The sequence below is a fragment of the Lepus europaeus genome, chromosome 20, assembly GCF_033115175.1.
Source record: "Lepus europaeus isolate LE1 chromosome 20, mLepTim1.pri, whole genome shotgun sequence".
NCBI classification, from domain to species: Eukaryota; Metazoa; Chordata; class Mammalia; order Lagomorpha; family Leporidae; genus Lepus; species Lepus europaeus.
In genome coordinates, this window is record NC_084846.1 from 54,798,458 (window position 1) to 54,818,508 (window position 20,051).

At 50.3% G+C, this 20,051-nt stretch overlaps 2 protein-coding genes across 3 annotated transcripts in view; one reads left to right on the forward strand and one right to left on the reverse strand.

The window, feature by feature from the left end:
• The window catches only part of FAM133B (family with sequence similarity 133 member B), a 28,475-nt gene extending 21,167 nt beyond the window's left edge, over positions 1-7,308 (forward strand). The window contains exons 10-11 of one of the 2 annotated variants that reach the window (XM_062178362.1): positions 1,926-1,977; positions 5,435-7,308. In XM_062178362.1, the coding sequence (XP_062034346.1) occupies positions 1,926-1,977; positions 5,435-5,463 (81 nt within the window). In that variant the 3' untranslated portion in view covers positions 5,464-7,308. The remainder of the gene's footprint in view (positions 1-1,925; positions 1,978-5,434) is intronic. The other variant, XM_062178361.1, reaches the window with a different exon arrangement.
• Positions 7,309-14,479: 7,171 nt separating this feature from the next.
• Positions 14,480-19,748, reverse strand: RBM48 (RNA binding motif protein 48). Its single transcript, XM_062178619.1, has 5 exons — positions 19,605-19,748; positions 19,011-19,201; positions 18,316-18,461; positions 17,333-17,841; positions 14,480-15,989 (listed from the first exon to the last, which is right to left on the reverse strand). Exons 1-5 carry the CDS (start codon positions 19,713-19,715, stop codon positions 15,903-15,905), a joined length of 1,044 nt encoding a protein of 347 aa, XP_062034603.1. The 5' UTR covers positions 19,716-19,748; the 3' UTR covers positions 14,480-15,902.
• Positions 19,749-20,051: the final 303 nt, after the last annotated feature.

Sequence of the window (20,051 nt, forward strand, 5' to 3'; positions counted from 1 at the left end):
GGAGGATGGCCCAAGTGCTTGGGCCCTGTACCCGCATGGGAGACCAGGAGGAAGCACCTGGCTCCTGGCTTCGGATTGGTACAGTGCACGGGCCGTAGCGGCCATCTGGGGGGTGAACCAACGGAAGGAAGACCTTTCTCTCTGTCTCTCTGTCTAACTCTGCCTGTCAAAAAAATACTTTTCTAATACGGAAAAATGAAAAAAAAGACAAGCTTTAACAAATTTTACACTTTTCCAGAAGATTATTATGTGATTGTTACTTTGATAATTAGCCATATTTGCACATACCTTCCCAGTCTGAGATTTCTATTTTTACTCTTCCAATGTTTTATTTATATCATACTCTCATTCTGATTACATAACAATATTGTATAATGTACTATAAATGGAAACCAAGCATTTCCTTATACAGTTAGAATACAGCATTGCACATACCCCCCAACTAAGCTGACATTCTTGTTTTTATTTCTCTTTTGAACTGTGATTTGAGGGGTTGGATACAGTGAAGAAGAAATGTTGGCCTGACCTCAGTTTCCTGTGTATAAAATAAAGAAGGAAAGTTGTCACTGTTGTCCTGTTTAGTTATAGCAGTCCCTTTCTCAGCTTTTGTACTCCTGCAATTAGAGTTTATACTTGGTTAGCTTCAGGTCTGTTTCTTTCTTGGCCATGGATTCCTCAACTGTAAAAAAGGAGCCTATCATACTATATTTATTATGAGGACTAAAAGAAACAAGAAGCTATGGAAGGTTTCACATGATACCTGGGTAGGGTGGAGTAAAATGAAGTTTACATAATTCATTATTTTTGCTGTTGAAATAACATCTAACCAAAGGTTGCACTCCTCATTGAAAGTTGCAGCTTCCTTTATGGATCGATGTGTTCAGCCCCCAACACTATAATCCCGAGAAGTCAAGGGTCTGGCCCTTGATTACAGAGGTAGTAGGAGATTGCCGCAGGAGCTGGTCTGATTCCTTCTGCCTCGTGCTGGCTTCCTCCTAAACCAGCCCTGGTCGTCTCTGTTCTGTTCCTCATCCCCCCACTCCCTCAGTCCTGCCCTTGTGTGCGTGTGTGCCAGTCTTCCTTCTGACTGCATTGCTGTGCCTCCGTTTTCTATTTTGTAATATCCCCTGAAGTTAAATTCATAGTAAATACCAGCTACACAAGTTTTCATAGTACTGTCCTCTGAAAAATATGAACAAAAAAGGTGAATAACATTTTAAATTATGTTTCAGTGTGTAAATGCTTGAGTACAGTAACAGCAGAAGACAGAATCTTAAGACAAAACTAAATGTAGGCTGCAGCAGGAGCATAACATGTGCCCTGCAAAGACCATACAGTGGGGGGCAGGTGTTTGGCCTAAGAGTTAAGAGATCCACACACCATATCAGAGTGCCTGGGTTTAATATCAGTCTTTGGCTCCTGACTCCAGCTACCTTCTCATGCAGATTTTAGTAGGCAGTGGTGGTGAGTGAAGTCACTGGGTTCAGCCCCGTCTGTCCCAGCCATCTACAGTTACCCACGTGAACAGCTATTGTGTTGAACACCACAGAGTAAAGAAAGTCGCACTGTGTTCTAGGCACTTCCCCTCGAGGGTAGATGATATTTCTTTTTTACAGATGATGAAACTGAGGTAGCATTCAGATGTTTGTCTGTCTTATTTCAGGGCCCATGTTTTTTCCTACTGTACACTTTGCTTTTTTAGGTTCTGAAAAGAAACATAAGAGAAGTCCTCTAGATATTTTAAATCTTGATTTTCTTTTCTTTATGTATTTCTCATTGAAATATAAGAGTAATTTAAACTGCCATTTGAATGTCAAAATGTTTTTACATATAAATTTTAAAGATGCGAGATGTATTAGGGCATGAAAAAAATGCCTTGAGTGCAAATTTACATACTTCTGTTCTACATGAAAATTTACTTTCAGGTACGCGCCAAAAAGAAGAAAAGCAGTGAAGAACGAGAAAAAGCAACAGCAAGTATCTCTTACCTTTTTATGTGACAACAATTTGGCCGTTTGGGTTTAATATCTAGTGGGTTGTGGCAAAGCGTGAATGGATTTACTGGGACTGAGTAAATACTGGGAAAGGTGTGGTGGTTGGCCGTTTCACTTACTCATTGGACAAAGTCAGATTGGCTCAGGGGAAAGGGAGAGTACCCTGCTAGCAAGCATCTACTGCTTCCGTTTTAGTATTTCACCATTAGTAATACCAAACTTTGGGGCCAACAGTGTGGCGCAGTGTGTAAAGCCACTGCCTGTGATGCCAGCATCTTGTATGGATTCCAGTTCATGTTCTGGCTGCTCCACTGTTGATCCAGCTCCCTGCTAATGCACCTGGGAAAGCAGTGGAAGATGGCCTAAGTACTTGGGCAGATAACAGATCGCTCTCTCTTTCTGTTTTCTTTCTGTAACTCTGCCTTTGAAAACTTTCATGTAACTTTTTTTTTCCTTTGTGAATATTTGTTTATTTGAAAGGCAGGCAGAGAGGGAGGGAGAGAGCACTTCCATCTTTTTTTTTTTTTTTTTTTTGACAGGCAGAGTGGACAGTGAGAGAGAGACAGAAAGGAAGGTCTTCCTTTTGCCGTTGGTTCACCCTCCAGTGGCCGCCACGGCCGGCGCGCTGCAGCTGGCACACCGCGCTGATCTGAAGGCAGGAGCCAGGTGCTTCTCCTGGTCTCCCATGCGGGTGCAGGGCCCAAGCACTTGGGCCATCCTCCACTGCACTCCCGGGCCACAGCAGAGAGCTGGCCTGGAAGAGGGGCAACCAGGATAGAATCCAGTGCCCCGACCGGGACTAGAACCCAGTGTGCCGGCGCTGCAAGGCGGAGGATTAGCCTGTTGAGCCACGGCGCCGGCTCCATCTTTTGATATGCTCCCCAAATGTCTGCAGCAACCAGGGCTGAGTCAGGCTTAGCCCAGGAGCCAGCAACTCCATCCTGGTCTCTGACTTGAAAAACAAAGTCCCTAGTACTTGAATTATCTGTTACTTCCCAGGTGCAATGCAGGGAGATGTATTGGAAGTAGAGCAGCTGGGACTCAGGCTGGCACTCTGATACGGGAGACCAGGGTCTTAAGGAAGCAGTTTAGGGGCTGGCACTGTGGCGGTGGTAGGCTAAGCCTCCGCCTGTCCTGGCTGCTCCATTTCCAATCCAGCTCCCTGCTGGGGGCCTGGGAAAGCAGTAGAGGATGGGCCCCTGCACCCACATGGGAGACCCGGAAGAAGCTCCTGGCTTTGAATCAGCCCAGCTCCAGCCATTGTGGCCATTTGGGGAGTGAACCAGTGGATGAAAGACTCTCTCACTGTCTCTCACTCTCTCTCTAACTCTGACCCTCAAATAAATAAATTAATCTTTAAAAAAAGGAAAAAAGGCAATTAAACCCACTATACCACAACTCCAGTCCAAAGGAATTGTTTTGTTTGAAGGCAGGTAGGAACAGTTTGCCTCATCTAGTGGCCTCTGAATGCCTGCATTATCCCTAGCCCGGGTGGAAGCCAGGAACTCAGTCCAGGTCTCCCATGTGGGCAGTAGGGATCCAAGTACTTGAGCCATCACTGCTGCCTCCCAGGGTGTGCATTAGCGGGAAGCAGGAATAGGGAGCTGAGCTGAGACTCAAACGCAGGCACTCTGACAGGGCATGCAGTAATTTTAACCAGCGTCTTAACTAGCAGGGTAAAAACCACCTCTGTTTTAAGGATTTTAAACAAAAAGATGACCTGAAAACTTTACTTTGTAAAATGCATTGGGAATTGACAGGTAAGGAATGACGTTTATACTACAGTGATGGTAATACCGATGACCTGCATGGACAGGTTTGTACTTAGATGGTAGAACTCGCTTGGTACTTTGTGGAGAATGAGGTAAAAGAGTACAGTCAGAGAGCTTAGATTCTTTGATTTAAGTACAATGTCAGGTTAGTAGTGCCATTTACTAAGTTGACTAAGAGTGTGGAGAGGAAAAGTAAGCATTTGGTCTGGTAATTGTAGAAATGATTATGCCTACAAAACCTCCAGGGAGTCTACAAAGGCACGTGCAGTCCTGAGTTCAAAGCAGGGGACTGGCTTTAAGAAATCTGGGCACTGTTGGTATTTGGGTGGAATTTAAAGCACGCGGCTAGGAAAGGAAGAGCCAGCACCAGGAGTGAAGAGGTCCCTGTGACAGAGGGAGACCTGGAAGCTGAGAATTTGAAGGGGAGTGCCCAGCTGTCCTTGTATCAGTAGCATCCTAAACCTAAGTGTAGTTTTAGAACCCAAGTTATGCACTTTTAAACTCTGGATAAAATTTCCTGTGTACTTAATCATATGTTGAAAAAAGAAAATTGGCAGAAGGTAGCCTAGTACCACGAAGTGGCAGAGGAAAAAAGAGATGGTGGGTGGTACTAGCAGATGAGCTGGAGAGGAAGCGCTGCCCTCACCGCTGCTCCTGGGTGTCCACAGCAGCAGGTCCTCCCTCCTCCTTTCCGCGCATCTGTGTGTGAAGGGTTCCGCCTCCTTCCCCAGCGGAAGCAGTCAGCAGAGTCGGAGCCCAGCGGTCTCCCACACCCTCTGCACCCTGGTGATCTAACGACTCTCCTGGGCTTCAGTGGCATTTATCTCTGAAACAGAAGCATCTGCTCTACTTCTCAGCTGCACCTCGGTGCCCTGTGCCACTCAGTTGCTGTTGATTAGTGATTGAAGCAGTGCTTCCAGTCTTGCCAGTACCCGATACCTGTGCTCCTATTTTCTTAAAAACAGAGTATTTTTGTTCTCTCTGAAAACTGTTTTATAGAACACTATTTGCTATGGTGCAAATACTCCTTTGTGTAACGGCAGTTGCTTTTACCTTTAAAATCACAGAACATTGGAGGCTGGCACTGTCGCATAGCAGGTAAAGCCACTGTCTACAACGCCAGCATCCCTAGGGGTGCCAGTTCATGTCCCAGCTGCTTCTGATCCAGCTCCCTGCTAATGGCCTAGGAAAGCAATGGAGGATGGCCCAAGTACTTGGGCCCCTAACACCCACGTGGGAGACAAAGGTGAAACTCCTGGCTTCAACCTAGCTCAGTCCATTGAGGGAGTGAACCAGAGAATGGAAGATCTGTCTGTTTCTCTTCTAACTCTGCTTTTCAAATAAATAAATAAGTCGTCTTAAAAAGTTATAGAACATGAAATATAGCAGTTTATAGCATGAGTTCAACTGAATTTATTTTATACAGGAAGTTTTGTTAGAAACCATGTTAATATGCTAATGACTTAAGAGTCTCTTTCTGTCTTGCAAAATCAACAAAAACTCTTAGTCTACATTTGATACTGGGTGTTGAGACTTCATGAGAAATGTCTTGAACAGTTTCTTGGCTGCATGCATTGTTTGAAATGCAGCTGTTTAGAAATACAGTAAAGATGGATTTAATTTCCATATTTTCATGTAGTAATATGTAATACGGGATTATCTTTACAGGAAAAAACAAAAAAGAAAAAGAAGCATAAGAAACACAGTAAGAAGAAGAAAAAGAAGGCTGCAAATTCAAGTCCTGACTCGCCATAACATCAAGAAAAATCAGGATCCCTTATAAAGAAAGTGCAATGTGTAAGGAAATTTCAACTGTGAAAACAATGGCATAGTTAACTAAAATGCATGAACTTTCTTGTTTTTAGAGTTATTCCTGCAGTAGCCACTCAGATGCCACTGTGTGAAAGGGCCAGGATTGTTGCCTGCTGCCTGACACCTGTTTTCTCTCTTCCAGTGCTTGATAACTCTGGGAGATAAGACACTGCAGTTCTACGTGGTGGTTAAGATACTTGGGAATGAAGCTAACAGTTTTGACTAGAAGTATCTGGTAATAAATCAACAGAAAACACTCTGGATACATCTGTAAGGTGTAATCAAAAACGACCAGATGATTCTAGTTAAAACTTTTAAAGTAGGGATTCCATTGAAACTCCAGAATCCTTACTCTGTAGATAAGTGTATTTTAATTTTGCCCCTTGTATACTTTTATTGACCTGGGGAAGGAGCTTTTAGGGTCGGGAGGGGGGATTGCTATCTCTTTAGCTAGCAGAATAGTGTGCCTTTGGTCCTCCACATCCTCTTTCTGTGGACACAGTAGCCATGCTTCATGGGGCGGTCAGAGCTGCGGACAGCACTCTTGCCCTTTGCTGAGCTCATCCTGGGACTCTGTTGTAGGCTGCTTTAAGTGAGCCAGAGAAACAGGCCCTTTGCAGCATGAGAAAGCCCCAAGTCTCTGGGATTTACCTCCACTTGAATAATAACTGAATATTTTTAGCATTAAAATGGATGTCATTTGAATTAATTTTGACTTCACTTTGGCTTTGGAAGGAAGTATTTCAAGTAGACACTGGTACTTTTTGAACTTGACAGCTAAAGATTCTAAAATGCATGTTTTATATTGTTAAGTTTTAACCAGTCAGGAAAATTTTATGTAACCAGTGATAGTTACTTATTTTTTGTACGAATTTCATTTAGGCTGCAATGTGTAGCTTTTGTTAACTTCTTACTCTTGCTTTCTTAAATTGATTACTCTGTTTAATGGCATACATGCCAAGATATTTAGCATGTACAAAGCAGGATTTTCTTTCTTTTTCTTTCTTTTTTTTTTTTTAGACAGCTTCATATTGAAGCTGAGACTTAACCATGAGCAAGTTGACTGGCAGGCTGGTATGCTGTTGTCTTGTTACATAAAGCTATTGCCAGAATCTTAGTAAATATAATGTTTTAAAAGTTTGTTGTCTTTGTATATTAATAACAAATTATGACAAGTTAAATTTAAGTGATAATTACATTCTTGTTCTTCCTGTGTCATATTTTACTAAGATTTTGTGCCTCATATCTCCTGCTGAACTGTTTATTAGGAATGTTAAAAGGAATTACGTATCATTTTCACTTTACAGTTTTTATATAATCAGGTAACACGAAATATAACTTGATTTGCAATCCTGCCTGTTACAAAGGGTGTGCTGATTCTAGTGGTGCGCGCACAGAACAGTTGGACACAAGAGGCTGAGTAAGTAGCTGTTTGACCTCCAGGTGGCTGTGTTCTTGCCTCCCCGTGGGTGCCTGAAGTTCCAGAGACAGAACCACTGCTGGGTTTTTTATCAAGCAGGTAGATAAGGACATATCCCTCAGTCTTTAGCTGTAAGAATAGCACATTTCTTGAGAAATTCCTTTAAATTTTATGCTTAAAGCTGCATATTCTTTCCTGATAAAAGTGATTCATACTTTTGTGCTCTTGAAGGCAAGGGCTGTTTCAAGGATACTTTGTATGCAGTAGAAAGTTTCTCAGAGTTGTCCGGCTGAAAAAAGCTAAGAGGTAAGTTACCAGGCTCCCTTTTGCTGTGAATGCGGAAGTCTGGTTTCCTGGCTGGTGCCATGTGTGATGATTGTCCCTGGAGAAGCAGCTATTTATTTCGTTAGAGTGGGGGAGACGGTGAATTGGCAGAAAATTATATTCCAGATGGTGTCCTGATGTTACCCTGAGTAGAATCCTAATAAGGCATGGGAAGAGTTTGATTTGGTATTACTATTAGTTACGTTTATTCCAAAGTTACTATAATGTGCAAGTTAAGAACATCTATTCATCCACCAACTATCCTTTTTCTTGAATAATTTTTACACCAGTTCTATAAACACAAGGCTTGTTATTTAGATCATGGAGCTGGGATAACTGACAGAAATTGATGAGTATCTGGACAGAAAAACTGGGTTTTTCTCACATCTACCTCTTTCTGGTTATTTTGGATACCATTGTTTGCCTTTAATATATTTAGTTTAGTTGAATGGCAAAACAACAGAGAATCTTCCATCAGCTGGTTTACTCCTCAGATGCCTCCAGCAGCATGGCTGGGCCGGGCCAAAGCCCAGAACTCCAAGTCTCCCATGTGGGTAGGTGACAGGGAACCAGTTACTTGAGCCATCATTAGATGTACATAAGCAGGAAGCTAGATCAGAAGCAGAGGCAGGACTCGAACTCAGGCACTCCAATATGGGATGCTGGTATCCTTAGCAGTGGTTTAACCATGCCTACAATGCCTACCCCCTCTGTAGCTAACATTTCAGCCATTTTAAAATTAAGTAAGGCTAGAAATGGTATTTAGCCTAGTGTTTAAAATACCTGTGACCCATATAATAGTATGTAGGTTTGATTCCCAATTCCAGCTCATGACTCCAGCTCCCTGCCAGTGCAGACCCTGGAGGTAGAGTGACAGCTCTAGTGGTTGGGTCCCTACCACCCACATGGGGTATGTGGAGTTTTTTCTTGGTTATTTTTTTTTTAAAGATTTATTATGTTTATTTGAAAGTTATAGAGCGAGGTAGACACAGAGAGAGAGGTCTTCCATCCGCTGGTTCACTCCCCAGATGGCCACAACGGCCGGAGCTGTGCTGATCCGAAGCCAGGAGCCAGGAGCTTCCTCTGATCTCCCACGTGGGTACAGGGGCCCAAGGACTTGGGCCATATTCTACTGCTTTCCCAGGCCATAGCAGAGAGCTGGATCAGAAGTGGAGCAGCCGGGACTAGAACCGGTGCCCATATGGGATGCTGGCACTTCAGGCCAGGGCTTTAACCCGGTATGCCACAGTACTGGCCCCATTCTTGATTTTTGCCCCCAGCCTAAACCCTGAATGTATGATTATCTGCCAGTTGAGGACTGATTTTATGACAGGTAAGTTGACATTTCAGAGTTTGTAAACAGTCCCAGTTTCCTGGAGCTAGTTCCCTGTGTCTCCTGGCACAGAACTGATGGAAACAGAACAGAGCCTGTTCCGCTGCAAGGGACTGGTGGAGACACCCAGGACTTTGGATGTTGGAGAAGCAGTGTGGTGCTTCACATGGGGCAAGTGTCATCTTTGGCAGAACCAATGGAATTTAATAAATGGCGGGGAGTGGGGAATCCTTGCCCTGAAAGACCTTAACACATAGTCTTGTGTGGTGACCGATAATTTTCAAAGAACATGTTTTTAGACGTTGAAGCTATGGCCACTCTCACGTTGTTGGGCACTTCATTTTCCCTTGTGTGACCTCAGGAGAATTAGCTGTCCCCAGAGACTCCCCCCGTGGACTGCCCTTGTTTTTCTCTTCATCCAGCTAAGTTCCTCAGGCACTGTAATTTATAGGGCCGCTTTCCAGTCCTGTTCTCATCTAGCCCTCAAAATCTGTCCTGCAGATTGAGCCCATGCAGCAAGTTATAAGAAAGACCTGCTGTCATTGCTGCTTTCTTAACAGAGCTTAGTTCTTACAGCATTCAAAAGGAAATTTTGCATATTTTAAAAATAGGTCATCTTCTGATGAAATTATCTTTAGCAATGTTTACTTCTGGTTTGTGCTTTGGTACCATAATTTGCTATTTGAAAGCAATTCTCTGAAATAGTGTATAAATAAGAATATATACTACTAGATCAGACTGCATTTCCTTTAGTCTTAGAAAAAGAAGATACTATTTGAAAACAAAGGAATGAGTTGTACTATTTCCAAAGCTTTTGCCTTCCTTAATTCCTAAGTAATGATCAAAAGTGTAGGCTCTGAGGCTTAAGCATAACTATCCACTCAAGCTTCTACAACAGTACAGCCAGATTATAATTTTTTTTAAGATTTATTTTGAAAGATTTACAGAGAGGGAGGGGCAGAGAGTTAGAGCTTAAATTTATTGGTTTGTTTGCTACATGGCTGCAACAGCCAGTGCTGGGCCAGGCCAAAGCCAGGAGCTTTGTCAGGGTTTTCCACATGGGTGGCAAGACTTCAAGTACTTGGACCATCGTCTACTGGCTCCCAGGTACACTAGCAGGAAACTGCCTTGGAAGCTCAGATGGTACCCAGACCATCATCACATCAGGCAGTCTGATGTGAACTGTTGAACCACCATGCCACGAGGCTCACCTCAGCTCTATAGTTTTGAGAAATAAAAGTGAACTAAATAAGTTTGCAGTACTTTGAAAAGATAGGTAGCTAGTGGTATTTTAATCATATCTTGCACTTCATGGGTTTTAGACATAAATTATTACTGTTTCCCCTCATAAAATTGAAGAATTCTCAATATAAATATGACCATGGCAGGGGCTGGTGTTGTACAGTGGGTTAAGGGGCTGCCTGGGATGCCAGCGTCCCATATGGGTACCGGATGCAGTCCCAGCTGCTTGAGTTCTGATCCAAGTAGTTGGCCCCTGTCACCTACATAGGAGACCCAAAAGAAGCTCCTAGCTCCTGGCTTCACCCTGGCCCAGCCCCAGCCATGGCCACCATCTGGGGATTGAAGCAGTGGATAGAAGATATGTATGGATGTGTGGTGTGTGTCTCCCCCTTTCTGTCTGTAACTCTGCCTTTTAAATAAATATCCCCCCCCCAAAAAAAATCTCCAAATTACAATTCACTTAATCTTTTCTTCCAGTTGTTTGCATTTGACAAAGAGAATCGTAACTTTGCAAATGCAAAAGAATTGGTTAACACAGTGTCAGTGTTTCTTGGAGAGACTTTTGAAGAAAAGCTGACGTGGAAGATTTCTGTTATGTGGTTACCAGCTTCTTAATATATGTTGTCATGTTTGTATGGAATGAATTTTAAAGATTCAAAATAGTATTCTCTATAACAGACATCAAAAATAGTTCATGAGAGTCTTGAAAATCCCAGAGAAGTGTGGGTGTTTGGGGCAGGTGGTAAGAGCCCACATGCCATACCAGAATGCCTGGGTTCAGGTCCTGGCATCGCTTTGAATTCCAGCTTCCTCCTGCTGCAGGCAGACTCTGGGAGGTACGTGGGAGACGGAGTTCCCAACCTTTGGTGACCTTGGCCTGTTTTTTAAGAGAGGAAAGATAACGTGCATAGGCCTAGAGGTGGCAGACCAGTATCTGTGGTAAACCAGATGGCTCAGTGTGTGTGTATGTGTATGTGTATGTGTAGGGAAGGTCCCAAAAGTCAGAGTAAGAGCCACATCCTACCCTGAGGGGACAGAGCCAGGCTTGGATTTGAAGGACAGCAGCGCTGGTAGTCCACACATTGGGCCACTGGGCATAAAGGTGGTCCACAGGTGCGGCGTGCCAGCCTGCTTTTTGCTTCACCCAGCGCTGCCCTCAGGGTCAGGGTCACTGCACATGAAGGGCTTCCCCAGAGGGGCAGCGCTCTGGCACAGCAGGTTAAGCCATCTTCTACCCAACCTGCATCCTATGTGGGCTCCACTTCTGATCCAGCTCTAGCCAAGTGGCCATTTGGGGAGTGAACCAATAGATGAAAGATCTCTCTCTAACTGCCTTTCAAATATATAAAACCTTAAAAAAAAAATTCCCCAGCAAAAAACCCTGAGGCATTTCCCAAACTGCACATGCACTGCCTTCCATGGATATACCCAATAATTGCCTTTGATTAGGCCTCGCCTGCCAGCCTCCACCCCACCCCCCCCATGCTTCTTTTTGCCATCCGTCTCCCTTCTGACCCCCAGAATTTAGACAAGCCCAAGGCCCACACCTGGGCCAACCTCCCAGAGGGGCTGCTCCACATAACAGCTCCCAGAAGGGGAAATGTCAGTGATGGAAGATCCAAGACAGTGAGTCTGGTGCAGTCAGGAAACAGCGACCCGAGCCTCCCAGGGTCCTCTGGGCCACTCTGGCTGCCAACAGGGTCTTCTCCTTGGGACTTTGTTGACTTTGGGGTGGGGTGCATGCATGGCAGCAGGACCTTGTGTTCCTGTTGGCCCTCAGGACACCCAGGTAACGTGCACGTCAGGTCACACACTGCCTTTGCCCTGCACGCATCCCTTCAGGGTCACCATGAGCCATTTGTCACTCATGTCACTTTCTCATGTTTACTTTTTAAAACATTGATTTACTTGGAAAGAGTTTTAGAGAGGGAAAGACTGACTGGCATGCTTCCCAAATGGCCATAATGGCCAGTGCTGGACCAAGCTGAAGCCAGCAGCTTCTTCCTTGTCTCCACATGGGAGGCAGGGGCCCAAGCACTTCGGCCATCTGCTGCTGTTTTCCCAGGATATAGCAGGGAGCTGGACTGGGAGCAGTGAGGACACAAAATTGCTGCTGATACGGGATGCAGCTTTACCTGCTGTGCCACAAGGAAGGCACTCCAAGGATGGCATGGCTGCCTGCTCATGCTGGAGCAGGCACAGCCCCAGTTCTGTGCCAGGAGAATGCAGGACAGAAAAGAGCGGAGATCCGACCCGGGGGAGCACCCCCTTTACCCTCAGATCTGGAAGAAAGGGCCGTTCACCAAGAACCCTCCTCTCCCCCAGGAACTTGGCAGAGAAGACAAGGGTGGGGGAGGACCCCATCTCCGCAGCTTCCCCAGCTGGGGCCCAGGGGACACTCTGCACAGGCGGCTGTGGAAGCCAGGGAGTGGCCAGGTGCCCTGATGACCTGAACACTTGGAAAGATCCCTGGGTCCTTGGCCTGCCTCTATCCTCTGCTGAACCCAGGCCTCAGACTAGGGGTGGCAGGAACACAGCAGTGGAGGGTCTTGTTCTCCATCAATAATGCAGGGGGACACTGGGCGTGGACACTGTCTCTGCTGCAACACATGGCTATAGGAGCTCCCTGCTGTGCCTGTGACACTGTGTCTGCTTCCAGCCTCCTGCTCCCTCTCCCCTCCCCCACTGCAGCCTTGGGAACCCTCCTTTCTCTGCTTCTGTGAGGTCAGCCTCTGGTGCGATGAGACTGCACTTGTCGTCCTGTAGCAGTCCACGTGCCAGTCAACTCCATCAGACTTTGCCAAGGTGCACTCAGGGACCCAAACGTCGCAAGGGCCCCAATGTCTGCACGCGGCTTTAGCGCCTTGCTGCCACTCAGCTGTGTCTGCCTTGTGAAGTCAGGGCCATGTAACAAGGCAGTTCAAGTTTCCACCAGCTGGAACTCTTGTACACCTGCAGTGTAACTCACATCTCTTTAAAGGTGGGCTTGATACGCCCACCTTCCCAGCTTAGACCTATCACATCCGAGGGCGGGGTGCATGCGAAAACCCCTCCCCGTTCCATATCTGATGGGGCACTACCCCCTCCCTTATAAAAAGAGGTGGAAGGCGGAAGACAGCACACCTGGTGCGGGCTGGTCTAGGACGGACCTCCCCGACTCTAGATCAGAGGTAAAGTTTTCAGTTTTCTTACTCATTTACGGGCACCTCGTTGGCCCACTCCTGATGCATACTTCTCTAGGGCAGCCCACACTCGTACGTGAGTGGGTGTCTGTTTCCTCGCTGTTAAGAAGATTCTGTTCTTATTTGCATGCAATACTAGTCTGCTTAGGGCATCTGCAAGAGAAAAGAACCTGCATTGGAAATTAATACACTGACTGCCCACAGTGAAATACACCTTCGGATCATCTTATCCAGCCCTCACTATCCTCTTCTAAAAACTGGGTACACTAATAGCAACCCTATGGTTGATACAGTTACCTTCAAGATACCACGTAGAGGCCAGGGCTGTGGCATAGGAGGTTAAGCTTCTGCCTGCAGGGCCTGCATCCCGTCTAGGCGCCCGTTGCTCAATTTCCAATCCAACTCCCTCCTCATGCTCCTGGGAAAGCAGCGGAAGAAAGCCTAAATCCCCATGGGTGACCCCAAAGAAACCCCTGGGTCCTGGCTTTGGCCTGGTCCAGCCCTGGCCATTGCAGCTATTTGGAGAGTGAACAAGTTGGTGAAAGATATTTCTCTCCACCTCTGATTCTCTGCCTTTCAAATAATTTTTTTTAAGATTTTTATTTATTTGAAAGGAAGAGAGAGCAGTCTTCCATCCGTTGGTTCACTCCCTAAATGGCTGCTATGGCCAGAACTGAGCTGACCCATAGCCAGGAGCCAAGATCATCTTCCAGGTCTCCCACATGAACTTGGGCCACAGAGAGTTGGATTGGAAGTGAAGCAGCTGGAACTCAAACTGGTGCCCATATAGGATGCTGCACTGCAGGCAATGGCCTCACCTGCTACACCACAGCGCTAGCCCCCAAATATTTTTTTTAGTCATGTATATATAAGAATAAGGTAGGGGGCTGGTGTTTTGGCCCAGTGGGTTAAGCCACCACCTGGGCTGCTGGCATACCAAATAGGCACTGGTTTGAGAGTCCTGACTGCACCACTCTGAGCTGGCTCCCTGCTGAGAATATGAACCTGAGTATGAGTGACTGGGAACGGTTCTGTGCCCTGGGCACGTGGGGTCCACTTCCTAACGCTTGTGCACTAGATCTGGCCCTCGGATCCAGTGAGATACCTTGGTGTCGTCGTATCTTTTCCAGCCCACAAGTTAAATTGCTTTCCTCTCACTCTTTCTTAAATTCGGTGAATCGATCATCCTGGACAGTATAAAAGCGAGCCCTTTGTTGTGCTGTGGGCTCTGTGACCTGGCAACCATGTGCCTCCCGGGGCTGCCATGCCCGCCTCTCCAGACCCTTCTCCGGACACCCTGGCCCCGCGGGAACGCTGGCCTCTCCCCCAGACGCTGGCTGCTGCCTCTAACCCTGGGCCAGTGTGGATGCTGTTACAGCCCCAGGACGCTGCACCGTGCGCTCCTGTGCCACTGCACGCGCCCACAGCATGCGGCGCCATCTGTTAGGACCACCGGCTCTCCCACAGCACACGGCCCCATCTGTCATGACCACCGGCTCTCCCACAGCACGCAGCACCATCTGTCATGACCACCGGCTCTCCCAGTAGGGAACAGGCTGGGTTATGTTCCCGGGTACATGGGGGGAGTTCAAAAGCGGTGGCAAAACGGAGTTACATGCAGGTTTCCTTTGGTCCACGATTGTTTTGACACTCACACACAACTGTTTGATAAGGTGTACTCATGAAGTTCTGAAGACTCCTTATTTACATAGACTTCAAAGTTTTCTGTGCCAAAATAAACTGATCTTTTAATCCCATGTTCTACGACATTCTGAAGCAGACACTTTTCTTTCATTCCATTTCAAAAGCAGACCCAGGAAGATATTCCACCTGCAGGTTCTCTCTCCAAAAGCCTGGGCAGAACCAGGCCAAAGCCAGGAGCACAAGTCAATCTCAGTTTCCCAGCCGGGAGGCAGGGACCTAATACCTAAGTCATCTCATGCTGCCTCCCGGGGGCGCACTGGCAGGAAGTGAGACCAAGAAGCAGAGCGGCAGTTGGACCCCACACACCCTGACATGGAAGAGGACAAACTAAGCGGCACCCTAACACTGCACCAAACGCCTACCCTCAAGTTATTTCCATCAGTAAAGAACTGCGGTCAGCCTAGCGTACGTGGATTTCTGATTCCGCGCTCCCCTGACAGAAACCACCTGTGGAAAGGCCTGAAGTGAGGGTAGAGGCTAGCAGGTGGAGCTGGTTGTGTGGCAGTGGGTTAAGCCAGTACCTGCAATGCACACATCCCATGTGGGTACTGGGTTCCAGTCCTGACTATTCTACTTCTGACCCAGCACCCTGCTAGCGTGCCTGGCAAAAGCACCAGGAAGGACCAGAGTACTTGGGCTCCTGCCACCCATGTGGGAGACCCAGATGGAGTTCCAGGCTCCTAGTTTCAGCCTGGCCCAGCCATGGCTGTTGCAGCCTTTTTGGGTGTCAACCAGCAGGTGGAAGTCTTTCTCTGTCTACCTATATCTTTATAAAACTTCTTCAAGTACTGATGTTTTTAGAGCCACAGATGAAGCAAACCCTCTTTAGATGTTAACTAAAGCATGTAAGAGTCTCCAGTTCCAGCTCTGTTCCCACAGTTTATTAACTTCCTTACTTCACAGACCTGTCTTCAGTCTGAAGCCCTGGCACTCAGACACCTGGACTTCTAGACTCTGGATGGGAGAGGCAGCGTTACAATGTTTCTGCAACAGTAAGGATGGCTGACACCAGACAAATATCTTGAGAGAAATGACAAACAGGCACGTTGTGAAATAGCAGCACAACCTCATCAAGGATGAAGTACAAACACTATCTGGACGCACTGCTGTGCTGACAGTTTATATTCTTCTCCTTTGTTTCGGTGGACGACCCGCATGCACATCTCCCTGCCTGTCCCCCGAGGGCTCTGGGACAGGGGACATCACCTGTGTGCAAAAGAGAAAGGAACACTGAGGTGAGCTTTCACGTCGGAGAGAGTGCGCTGCCAGAAGACGTAGCAGAGACAGCCAACTGTCCCATCCCTGCCCTCGCTTTCAGAAAAACTGGCCTAAGCAAAGTATAGCTAAGACCTAGCACACAGCAGAGGTTTCTGCCACTGACGGGAGAAAACCACGTTAAGAGGACAGAAGTGAACGTGTGCTCTTTAACACGTCTTCACTGATCTGAAGTCATCTGTGGTTTTAGGACACTGGGATCCTGGTTGCACATCCTTGAGACGCTGGTAACAGTGGGTGGACCTGGGGCAGAGGACGGCAGGATCCTTGGATCCCTAGGGGAGAGCCACCCCACCAACAGAATCAGTGAGTGCACCCGTCACAGCAGCTAAAGTCCTCATCTGAAATGGAGAAGTGTTACAGTTGTAGTAAGCTGTGTTGGCCTTCTTCTCTGTGTCTAGGGGTTGGACTTTATCCCTTTTTCTTAAAAATGCAGTCAGTTCTGGCTGAGGCCGTGAGTCTGTGCGCCGCCTCCGTCTGCAGCCAGCTCACAGGGAAACACTGGGGGCTCCGCATGTGAGCTGCATCGTGGGCTGATTTTTCTGAAGCATCCCTAGGAGGACAGTGAGTTCCGGGAAGAAAAGCTCTATGACGGCATCAGCTGCCTCAGCCTCCCTCAGCCACACTGGAAAACCACAGCTCTGTCACATCACCCTGGGACCGCTGGGGTTCAGGAAAGAGACCGCCTGTGACCCTCCGTTCAGGAGTTCAACCCCACCCACAGAAAGGTCTCCTTCCTAGCTACTCCAAACAGTACCTTTCTCTCATGTGTGCCTAGGCAATGGGGAGGGATTACGTGAAGACAGCTAAGCAGCACAATCTCATTCTAGGCTTAGAAGAGGCTGACAGTTCGTGCAAACCTCACGGCCCAATCTACAAGTTTCACCCCTGCAGCTTTCTCACACATAGAAGCCAAAGCAGCCTTCTGAGTCGATGTAACCTGCAGTAGCTTTGAACTTCAGACACAAACGTGCAACCGCTTTTCTCCTCCACCCGGGCTCTGCTCAGAGCTCCCTGGTTGCTTAAGCAGGAGGCCTGGGCTCCATCTCAGGGACTTTACGTGTACAGTGATGGAAAACGCCGGTTCACATTCGAGCCAAGAATGAACAACCACAGCAAATGAATGTTAGGCGCCTCAGCTAATCAGCAGAGGGCTGTAGACACCACAGCGCACCCCTGACACTTAGAACAGCGGGGTTCCCACGGAGGACGCTCCCCATGGCTCCTCTGGCCCTACAACCGCTGTGTCCACACAGGCTTTCCAGCGCCCTCACCTCTCTGAGTCTCCTCCGAATGAGGGCGGCCGTGGCATTCAGCGAGGCGTCGTGCAGGTCCACCTCGGGCTCCTGAGGCAGCAAGGGCCCGATGACCACAGCACGGCCGCCCGGGCCAGGCTCGGGGTCGGCTCCCCGTTTCCGGTCGTCCTCCCTGCGTCTCTGGCGCTCCTGCAGCTGCGTGCTCCGAGGCAGGAACCTGTCCACAGCTGCTGAAGACGAGGCGGCCCCGGGAGCGCTCCGAGGGCTCGGCGCAGAGTCCCTGAGCCAGGGGTCCCCTGCTCCAACGCCGGCCCTGCCGCCCAGAGGCTGGCCAGGTGCCCCTGCACGGCGCCCGGCGAAGGAGCACAGAGGCCGTTGGCAGGAGCAGGGAAGAGGAGGCCGCGAGCGCCCAGCAGAGGGGTCCAGGGCGGCCGTGCAGGTCATAGCGCCGCCCGCGGGCAGGTCCGGGCTGCAGGGGTCCCCGTCTCCGGGCTGGGGGGGCAGCGGCGGCTTCCTCGGGACGCAGCCTTCAGGTTCCCAGGCAAAGCGACAGTGAAACAAGTGTTCACTTAGTGCGGTCCTCGGTCAGGGAACCGATGCCACCCCAGACACGCGATGCTTGGCGGGGTGCGTCCACGTGGTCCGAGTTACAAAGGCTAAAAAGGAGCCCGGGTCAGGCCGCGCCCTCGCCCACCCCTCGCGTGCCTGGGCTTCTGCGCGTTTGCTGTTGGGAGCCGGGCAGTCCTCCTACGCCCCAGGGCCGCGTGCGCTCCCTCTGTGCCCTCTGCTTCCCAGAACCTAGTGGTCTCGGTCAGCCCAGGCCGCCACGCAGAGGCTGCTGTGCTGCTGGCACGGGCGCTGCGCCCGGTCAGGAAAGGAGCCGCAGGCCGGGCCTGGGGCCGGCACAGACCTCCTCCCTGCAGCTGCGTGCGAGGGTAGCGTGGGCACCCGAGGTCGCTGCCAGCGCCCACACCCAGCAGGGGAGGGAGGGCGCTCCCTACCTTTACTCCTCGTGCTTCTCCCCACGTACGCCTTCCTCGCTGCTAACTTCCTCCTGGTTTCCTCAACGGTTTCAAATTCCGGAGCGTAGCACACGTGAAGCAATCCGCCGAAGAAGCTCTGCTCGTCCATCTTTCTCTTGGCCGTCCTGGACAGAAACACGTCCCGCAGGGATTAACCTAGACTCACCCAGAACGAGAGCTCGGCTGGCACCGATCGCGGGGATCCGCAGGGAACGCCCGGCTGTGCTGTGCGCGCATCCACCCTGCGCACGGGGAAGCCGGGGCTCTGCTGTGCGCACTGCCGACCCCGCAGAGCCAGTGGGGCCCCGGGGCCTCCTCTCGCCTCTCCCAGGAATCCAGACCTCCCGTGTCGGTGGGGTGGCAGGGACCCAGCACCTGCGCCTGCACCTGCCGCCTCCCAGGGCGCCCAGCGGCAGGATGCTGGCGGGAGCAGAGCAGTGGAGACCGGAATGCGGCTCTGCCACGGAGGCGGCGGCCCACGCCCAGCAGCTCAGCTGCTCCCGTCTGCGAACTCGCTGACGACCCCCGCGCATGGGATCCGTGTGTCCGCACAGAAGTCAACCCATCTTTATTCCCGTTCCCGGCCTGTCCGAGGTGCCCGCGCTCGGTCCCGGGGCGACGCCGGGCCGACAGGAGGGAAGCAGGGACCGAGGCGCCGCCCGCTCGCACGGTACCTGGCACTGTGCAGATGCAGGAACTTAATGAGATAGACCTCGGTGAACTCCTCCGCCGGGTACTCGTCTAAAGCGTTGTACTGCTCGATGGCGCCGTACAGAGCAAAGCGCTCCACGAGCTCCCGCATGGCTCCCAGCGCAGGGACGCCCTGCACCAGCAAGTACCGGGACTCCAGGTTGATCGTGTACACCTGGGAAGGCCAGCGCAGCGCTCGGTGCCTGTCACACGCGCGCTTAGGGACCCGTGCGCGCGCTCAACGGGGCTCTGCGAACCAATGTTCCGTTCGCGCGGAGCGCAACACCCGCGCGTTGTGAGACCTCCCGCCCGAGACGAGGCCCGCGGAGAGCGGGCTCCCCGCCGGGCTGCGGGCCCCGCGGTCGGCGTGGCGGGAGTCGCCCGTGGCCAGCCCGGAGGACGGCCCCGCACGGCCCCGCGTCCGTGCCGGCCTTGGAGGCCCGCCCTCGGCTGCCCCGCTCTCGGGGTCCCGCCCAGGGCTCCTCACGCGCCCCCGGCGGCCGCCGGACCGGCCAGCAGCGGGGCGCCGACGCCCACACCCGGCCACCGACGACGGCCACCCGGGGACGGCACGTCACCTTGACGGCGCGGGGCCGGCGTCCCTCCCGATACTTGGCCCGCGTGTCGCACACCGCCTTCGGGACGTGGTGCTCCCAGACGCTCCCGGGCTGCCCGTCCCTCGACGCCATCGCGCTCCGCGCCGGGCTCGCGGCGAAGACAACATCCGCCGGGCGGCCCCTCGTTTCTCCAATAGGAGGGCGGGATGGGTCACGGCGTGCCCGGATTGGCTGGAGCATCGACAGCGTCGGCCATCGCTTCCTGCGAGCGAGGACTTTGGAGCGAGTGCCGCCCCCTGGCGGTCCGGCGGAGAGCGGGGAAGAAGCCGGCCCCCCCCGCAGGGCGCGTGGCGAGACGCGCCGCTGGGCGAGGGGGCGGGAGCGCCGGCGGCGCGGCCGATCGATGCTCTCGGGCTCGATGCCCTCGGCCTGCCGGGGCAGGGGTCAGACGCGGGCGGCGGTGGGAGT

Excerpts from the sequence above, each read along its gene's own strand:
- RBM48 (XM_062178619.1), bottom strand. The coding sequence starts at position 19,715 with ATGGCGTCGAGGGACGGGCAGCCCGGGAGCGTCTGGGAGCACCACGTC. Across the intron at positions 19,202-19,604 it reads GCCGGCCCCGCGCCGTCAAG|GTGTACACGATCAACCTGGA; the intron begins GTGACGTGCCGT and ends TGGCCTTCCCAG. Across the intron at positions 17,842-18,315 it reads GAGAAGCACGAGGAGTAAAG|GCTGCGTCCCGAGGAAGCCG; the intron begins GTAGGGAGCGCC and ends GGGAACCTGAAG.